At 32.3% G+C, this 8,960-nt stretch overlaps 1 protein-coding gene across 2 annotated transcripts in view; it reads left to right on the forward strand.

The window, feature by feature from the left end:
• LOC101744116 (FHIP family protein GF15501) overlaps window positions 1-8,583 on the forward strand; it is a 40,496-nt gene extending 31,913 nt beyond the window's left edge. For both annotated transcript variants that reach the window (XM_038012091.2, XM_038012092.2), the window contains exons 15-16: window positions 3,559-3,681; window positions 4,193-8,583. In XM_038012091.2, the coding sequence (XP_037868019.1) occupies window positions 3,559-3,681; window positions 4,193-4,428 (359 nt within the window). In that variant the 3' untranslated portion in view covers window positions 4,429-8,583. The remainder of the gene's footprint in view (window positions 1-3,558; window positions 3,682-4,192) is intronic.
• Window positions 8,584-8,960: the final 377 nt, after the last annotated feature.

Here is an 8,960-nt window from a genome sequence, read left to right on the forward strand (position 1 = left end):
GGGTCGATTCTATGATTTTAGTGACTTAGGGACCAACTTTGTTTTTTTATAATTTTTTTTATGTAGATAGATAGAGCTCGTTAATCTCAATAATAATTGTTTTGGGTAAAAATTACAAAAACTTTATAGTTTGGTCAGAAAAATGTGTTTTGTGATTTTTTTGTATGGAGCAGGTCACATTAAATTAAATTCCTGCTAAGTACCGCGAGGTCCCGCTTTGAAACTTTATTTTCCTTATACCTTGTCTAGTCTACTATCATCTGATGCTATGAACATGTGCATAAAGTTGCAACCCTGCCAAATAAATGGATCGAAAAAAATTAATAAATACATAGAATAAAAACCTTTATATTTTTTTTCGTAAGTGCTTTTAAGTTAAATTTGATATGGATTAGTAAGTAAAAGCACGTAATGATACCCATAATTACATAATACCTAACAACAATACATTTAGTAGGTCTCTAATTATGCAATCTCTCTAAATATTATATATTTTGTTTCACCTTTCGATCTTTGGGTCAGAAGACGAAAGAAGATTGTGTAAAATATCCTCATTAGTCGACGTTCTACTTCTCATTCTTGAATAACATCTCTCTGTATATTTCCGAAAATCTTTATTGCGAGCTTCCGCTGCCTCTTCCGAGAGTTTACGTATACGAATGGCACCAAAGTTCTTCATTATTATTTATCACTGCCATGTGCCAACAATTTATGGATACTCGAAGGCATATATAATACCAGGGATATACATTAACATACAATTCTGCAGTATATCTAAAAAATTCCGAAAAATTGGAAACGCGCTCTCCAGATGCAACAGAGTGAAGAATCACGTGAAGCCTCTCTATTAAATCTTTACGTATTCCTGTTATGCGGGCTGTTTCTTCTGCATCCCTGAAAAATCTTCTGGCAGTATTGCCATCATTGGTTGTTTCTACTCCTTGCTTGACAACATCTATAAGTAAACCGCATTCCTTTTTAAACGCTTGCTGTATAGCGCTCTTTCTGATTGATATTTTTTCTTTGTCATCCCCCCTTGCAACCCCATTTCTTGAAGTCCAAACGATAAGACGCAAACAAAAAAGTGTCATATAAAAAATAATCACACAGGAAACTACATACGATGAAAAAATTGTGAAGTAATAAAATTATATTTACCGATATGAAGTAAGCACTCCATGCATCTTATCCAGGCATGTAAAGATGGCATTCCATACTGGAATATTTCTTCATTATTTTCTCTTTGATAAGCAAGTCACTCCAAAAAACTTTAGACGGTTTTGCTTTGCAAATATCACAGACAGCAGAAAATGTTTCTGAAAAATATGAGGTTATTTTGCCGTCTATCATCATCATGTGCAATTGATGCTTAACTTCAACTTGTTTGATTTTTGATGGCTGAAGTCTTTCTATTTCTTCTGTTATGCTAGCTTTTATAATTGTCACTGTTGACTGCGTTTCTTTTGTAAATTTAAACATTATTGGACGGCAATAAAAAGTTGATGAGGTCGTTTTCCCAAACAATTGTTCCATCAAATTTCTGAAGCCTTATAGGAACTAGACTGACCATGAAAATAGATGAATCATCAAACTCTGTTTCAGTTTTTTGTTTATAATTACTTTGACCTGGGGCTCTATCAAAGCCTATTTGCTTATAAGCAGTAGCTCTCTTGCAGAGTCCAAATCCGAAGTAATCACATCTAAAAGCCTATATAGCGCCAAGTTTAGTAATGCTTGCATTTTAATAGCAGCTCCTTCTTCTGTAATAATTACCTCGTCTTTCCCTGGATAACATTTGGTCTTTTCTTGCTTAATTTTATATTAAGAAGGGTATAAATCAGACCCATTTTCACTTGCTGCTTCTCTTAGGTTTATATACTGCCACTTAATTTAAGTGAAACTAATATTGCCTTATCAGGAGAATATGTACTACTTTTCACTTTACTTGTAATTAAATACTCATTAACTTTTTCTAGATCTTCGGGGTGATTTGACAAGTGGTTCATTATTTCTCCTACATCTTCATTTCTAGTGTTTCTCAAACTAGTAATTGTAGTAGCTTTCATTTCATCCGGGGATAACGAAAGCGATTGATAAATTTGTTCAATGCGTCTTCGTTTTTGCCTGGATCCCAATTCTTCAAAAGGTTTTCGAGGTGCAAAAATAAATGTCGAGGCTTCTGTAGTACATTTGAGGGTGGTACATTTTCAACATCTTCAGTATTAGAAATCTCGAGCCTTTCATGTGCAGTGTTGATAGCTTCAGGTATCATTCCTTCGGGCCAGTTTATTGCACATTCTAACCAATCACATTTTTTTCTTATAAACTGTGCTAACATGCGACTACTTCGTTTCCATATTGCACTTATATTTGAACAAAATTGCGTACTGAATTTTTGGAGCTCAACATTTTTCTCTTCGGTCACGTTTATTTGATTTTGTAGGAATTGAAAGAGTTTTTTTATTATCACACAGCGACTGTAGTTGCTCTCTTAAAATCATAAATAATCCTAAATTGTTAACAAAATTATCAATTATAACGGAAACAGCAAGATCACAACGACAATCACGAGATGTTAGTAGTAGTACGAATAAACGAACACTAGTTAGTATATAATAAGCATGGTCACTTTATACTTCCAGAGATAAACAAATGCTTACTATATTTTCTACTACCCAGTAATGGCTGCTTAACTAATTATCCTCATTAAATAATGTTAACTATCCTAATAATTAGAGAGATTGCTTAATTAGAGACCTACTAAATGTATTGTTGTTAGGTATTATGTGATTATGGGTATCATTACGTGCTTTTACTTACTAATCCATATCAAATTTAACTTAAAAGCACTTACGAAAAAATATATAAAGGTTTTTATTCTATGTATTTATTAAATTTTTTCGATCCATTTATTTGGCAGAGTTGCAACTTTATGCACATGTTCATAGCATCAAATGATAGTAGACTAGACAAGGTATAAGGAAAATAAAGTTTCAAAGCGGGACCTCGCGGTATTTAGCAGGAATTTAATTTAATGTGACCCGCTCCATACAAAAAAATCACAAAACACATTTTTCTGACCAAACTATAAAGTTTTTGTAATTTTTGCCCAAAACCATTATTATTGAGATTAACGAGCTCTATCTATCTACGTAAAAAAATTTGTTAAAAAACAAAGTTGGTCCCTAAGTCACTAAAATCACAGTATCGACCCACTGTGCGGCGTGACGTCGCACTGCATGAACATCATGTAAAGTCTGCCCATCTCTCTCTCACGCGGTCTAGCTTATGAGTGTGAAGGGGACAGTTAATGTTTTGCTTTTGTTAATGTTTATAAATATAGCGTGGTCTTATTTTTATTATTGTTTTAATATTAAATTACTATTGTCTAATTGTAATTGCATAAGTTGATAAAAAATGCTTTGCAATAGCTTTACCGCGGCAGTCCCCGAGTGCCACAGTCTTTGTTTTTTAATACTTCAATAGCTCAATTTAATATCGAGCAGTAACCTAAGTTGTACAATATTGGCTGAGTTTCAACGCTTGTGATGTCATCAGGTCAGGCACATCTACAAGACACGTCAGCGCACAAACAAGAAGATTCACCGTTCCGCCGCGTCGAGTCGAAAAGGCGTAGCATATCTAACAGCATCTACACGATGTTCGGAAGAAGATTATCATGTAAGTAGTTTTTTGTATTGCCTAGATGCGTGGACGACAGCCCACCTGGTGTTAAGTGGTTACTGGAGCCCATAGACATCTACAACGTAAATGCCGATACCCACCTTGAGACATAACTTCTAAGGTCTCAGTAAAGTTACAACGGCTGCCTTACCCTTCGAATCGAATTACTGCTTCACGGCAGAAATACGTTGGGAACCTATCCGTGCGGACTCACAAGAGGTCCTACAATCAGTAATTATGCAAATTAGAATTTTGCGGGTTTTATTTTTATTACACGATGTTATTCCTCTTCACCGTGAAAGTCATCGTGAATATTTGTTAAGTACGTATTTTATTAGAAAAATTGGTACCCGCCTGCGGTATTCGAACACCGTGGCATCGCTAGATACGAATGCACAGGACATTTTATCCTTTAGGACACAACGACGGCCACGTATTTGAAGGGCCTCACTAAAATATCAGGTAATGTAAGTAAGGTAGTCCTTGATGGTTATGTTTTTTTTTGAAGCTTCGTCGCCGTCACAAAACAGTTCCAGCCCACAGTCTATCCCTAGTCCACAAAGGAGGCCAATATTCACGCAAGAATCATATTGGAATCAATCGATAACGCTTCGTTCGATACTCAATTCTGTCATATTAGATGAATGGCTGAAAGAATTAGCCGCTATATGCGAAGAACAGGCTCTCAGATTGTCCGTTGAAAATTACGAGGATGACACGTATATCAGAGCGGTGGCGTTATGACTGAGGGCCAGGGCCGCGAACGGCTTCAAGAAAAACGATCAAACGGTCCATGGACGTTTAGTCGATACTTCGCTTTGATTGTATTGAAGTTTTTGTTTAGTCGATTTTTGTATCGCGGTAGTGACATTTTTTAGTTTATATTCGACGGATTTAATCAATGACTAATAGAACAACGATTTATTTTAAGCCTAATTAAATGTGTTTATTTTCGTTTTGTAGCGAATATGTGGGTCGCTTGTGTAAGTACATAAAGTGTCAATCGATTTTAACATCGATGTTTTAAAACTTTAGATTATTTGTCAGTGTTTATAATAAATCGGATTGTTGTGATACTAACACATTTGTTAATAACATTATCAGATTAGATACAGTAGGATAGAAGTTCAATATTACAAAAAAAAAGTAATGTATTGTTAAACAACCAACTATTACCCAAATGCGCGATATTTTGTGTAGTGAATGAGCAAACGAAATATAACTTAGTTAATTAAAATTATAAATCGTGGTCAATTGCTTAAATTTCAAAAAAAGCCCCATGATATAAATCTTAAGACGATCAGCGTCGTAACTAATAAACAAAAATAAAACAATACATATCAACAACCCTTATGAAAAAGTTTAAAAAAGTTATTACAGCAACAAGAAAATCGCAGGTAATGATGTAATGGAATAAAACATTTAATATTTTTAAGTACTTTTGTACATTAAACCGTATTTTTTCTATCGAAAGTGTTTCATATATCTATCAATGTTCGTTTTCGATTATGGGTTACCTATTTTTCCCATCCGCATTTAAGAAAATTTATTTAGGAATGAAATCAAATTATGAACAATAGGAAAAACAACTTGTAAAATTATTTAAAGGAATCAATTGAGTCATTACTACTACATACTGCAGTATGACAAAGCGCCGTGTGTAGCGATGAGTGGGGCCGCACTATCCCTACTCCATACAAATTTTCTGACATTTACATAAGACGTCACAGATAGTGTATAGACAAATTTTATATTCTCTATAGCTTATAAGTTTCAAGAGTGTCCAATTGTGTACAGCTCATAGAAGCCGCAATGGCTTTATAAAACTAATTAATTAGTTTGCTACGTTAGAACAATAATTTAGAGAAAAGTTTCAAGAGTGTCCAATTGTGTACAGCTCATAGAAGCCGCAATGGCTTTATTTATTTATTTATTTATTAAGTTGCACCAACAAAGTGATCATCAATACAAAACATTGACAAATTGACAAAAGTTCATGGCAGATGTCACCTCAATTATAGGTGCAATCGACAGTGCATTAACATCAAAAAAAAAAAAAAATATACAGCTAAGATTTGAATAGATTTCATTCATTGCTTATGATTAATTTAATTGGGAGATGATCCGCGACAGATTTTTATAAAACTAATTAATTAGTTTGCTACGTTAGAACAATAATTTAGAGAAACCATTGTCGTGGGATTGTCACGATAAGCATCGACACTCGGATCTTACTACACATCATAGTACTGAATTTTACTTATTAAGCATCACATACTTAATACTAAGTACCTAATAAATTTAGTTTTTAATATTCGTCGCAATTCGTTTTTTTTATGTAATATATTTAATAACGCCAGAATGCCATGTAAGTAACATTGAAACTGTGATTTAGTGATGTTCAAAAAACATTTTTTAATACGTATACAATTTATCGATTAATATTTATATCTATTTTAATACGAATTCGAATATCGATTTGAAATTATTGTTGTATAATATTTCATGTTTCACTATAGTATATGTTTAGTGGTAGATATTATTTACGTCGGTTTTGAATTTGGTTTGTGTTATTTTTGTGACTGGAGTTTTATGCGTATCATAAAATTTACTAACAACGTATTAGAAGAGATTGACGCGAAATGTTTAAATGTATTTAAATTTACAAATTTTATTATGATAACTGGAAATTTTATTGTTAAGTTCTAATAGTGTCTTGCACGACCTACAATAAATATTTTCTTTCAAAGTTTATTGTCGAATTAGAAAAAAAAAACTTTTTTTTTTTAAATTGTTTTTCACTTCGAAAATAAATTCCAGGGATATAAGATTAATATTATGATTTGTATTGTGTTTCGATTGATATTTATAGAATTTATTTTATTTTATTATAGAACATTGTTTAAGTAATTAATTTGTATTGTGTTATATTATGCAATTTTATATTATGTTTATTTTTTGTAGTTTTAGTGAGTGACTTATCGGTGTTTGTTATTTTCGTAAAACGATTAGTTGATTTGCTTTTTTTTGCTTTTATTTTAACGAAGACTTGTATCGATTGTGAATTAATTATATTTTCAATTAAATGATCAGTTACTTAAAATAACGTGTTAAGGTATTTACTTTTTATTTACATATTTATAAAAATGCTTTTTGTGTTTTCATTTACTTTTATGAAATAAATTGTGTTATGTTTTGTGGATGAAAGCGAAATGCTAGGATTCTCAATTAAAATAAATTACCGTATAGAAATAGTATGAAGATTACGTTTATAAACTGTTACAAGCTGTATGTGAGTGCTCTGTTCCCATTGATTCATCAGAAATAATAATATTTTAAAGTAGATAACATCTCATAAAGCGACCGTAATTTATTTAAGCTGAAAATGACGAATAAGTTCATAAATATTTACTTTTATTTTTAATTTCCAGTACTTAAAATAACGATGATTAAACGGGACTGGGAAATTAGAAATTCATGACCTTCTGATCCTCAGACTTCTTATGTCTTTGTCGAACTTGCCTCCTTGCCGCATTTTAAAATCTTATAAACGCAATTATTTATTAGTTATTATTTCATCCTGAAATCGTTAGAATGGAAAGGTGCTTTGCATAATGTTAGTATTTTAATGAATATGTTTATTAAAATAATTTTCTCAAGATTACAGTTACGTGATGTTTCTAAGTACTTTACAAGTGCAATACGTATCTTATAAGATGGTTTGTCAATAAATTTACGATTGAAATTAATGTACAGAACCGTGCAAAAGGAATAGAAACCTTAGAATAGTCCTAGTAAACCTTAAATTAGATCTTCCTATTTCTGTTATCGATCATTTAAATACCAAATGAAATTCACTATTCGAGGAATAGGTAGCTAAATGTTTCGACCTAATGAATAAAAGAAGAATAATGTAATTGTTAGAGAATACACTCGTATGAGCTTAGTACGTGTATGTACCTATTTGTGGGTGCTCGGCGAGTGTCTTATAAAAATAGTGTCGATCAAAAAGATCGATATTAACTATTTTAGTAAGTCTATATTAAGACATCACTAGTTAAATCAATTTGACATGTAACTATTGTGCATTAATGTTAGGTTCCTTGTAGATTTAAAAGTAGTTTTTTGAAAGTAAAAATGTAGCCGTGAACAAACAATCCTGGTCAATGTAAGAAATATCCAAGCGTTCAAGAGCCTGTTCAAATATTAAAATTTAGTTCTATGGGTTTGTCTGTGGACTTTCATTGATACATATATGAATCGTTGAGTTATGGAAATTTTATTTGATTCATTAAGTTCGCATAAGTTTATGAACACAGCAATTTTATATAGCAGATGATTTATATAAAAATGTATATTATATATAATTGATGTTTACCCGACATAACAACAAAATTTTTAAATAAATTTAGTGCTAAGCTGGCGGATTATTCGCCTCCAAAACTTCACATTCAGGGCGTTTTAAGGTGTAGATATCATATAGGCCAGCATTGATGCTGGTGGATATTTTAACAGATTTTACTGCAAATGGTGAAACTCTTATTATGAAGTGCTATCACATGTCCTAATGAAAATGGATACGTCCTTTTCCGTCCTAATATATAATACGTAAGTAAATAACTCCTGTAACTTATTCGTCCTTTAATGTAATTGAAAATTATTAAGACATCATTATACATGTCGATTGGCTAACTAAAAATTGACTTCGATAATTTCTATCATGGTTATGAATTTTAATGTAATTAAAACAACGTGAATTTTAGTTTTGTTAAAATAAGTAAAATTGGCAAAGGCACAAAATTATTCTAAATAAATGGGACTGTGAAGCACAATTGTAATTTGTAACGTTTTATACCTGAATTGGAAATTTAGGAAATAAATTATTGTCAACAGTGGTAACATTGTTTTATTTAAGGCCCTAATCATACAGTGTATTTTGAAGGCGCAGACGATGCGCGCTTTAGAACGCGCGTTTTCGGCGCCGCGCCGTAGATGCTGTTTGTTGCGTTTGCACTAATAGTACAAACGTACGTATGAAGCTCGTTTACGCGCCTTTGACACAATACAAATGCACGTTCAAAAGGGAGTAGGAGGAGCCAATCCAATTCCATTTCCAGATTCGCCTATTTTTTCTTAAAAGTATTACCAAATACAACGTAGGCAATGTCTCAACCGACTCCATTGTTCAACTGGATTCAGGGAATCTCTGATTAACACACGGAAGCTACGAGCGACTATAGCACGTTTATATGGTTGCGCGTATTTGTGCAGTGGAA

The sequence above is a fragment of the Bombyx mori genome, chromosome 7, assembly GCF_030269925.1.
Source record: "Bombyx mori chromosome 7, ASM3026992v2".
NCBI lineage: Eukaryota > Metazoa > Arthropoda > Insecta > Lepidoptera > Bombycidae > Bombyx > Bombyx mori.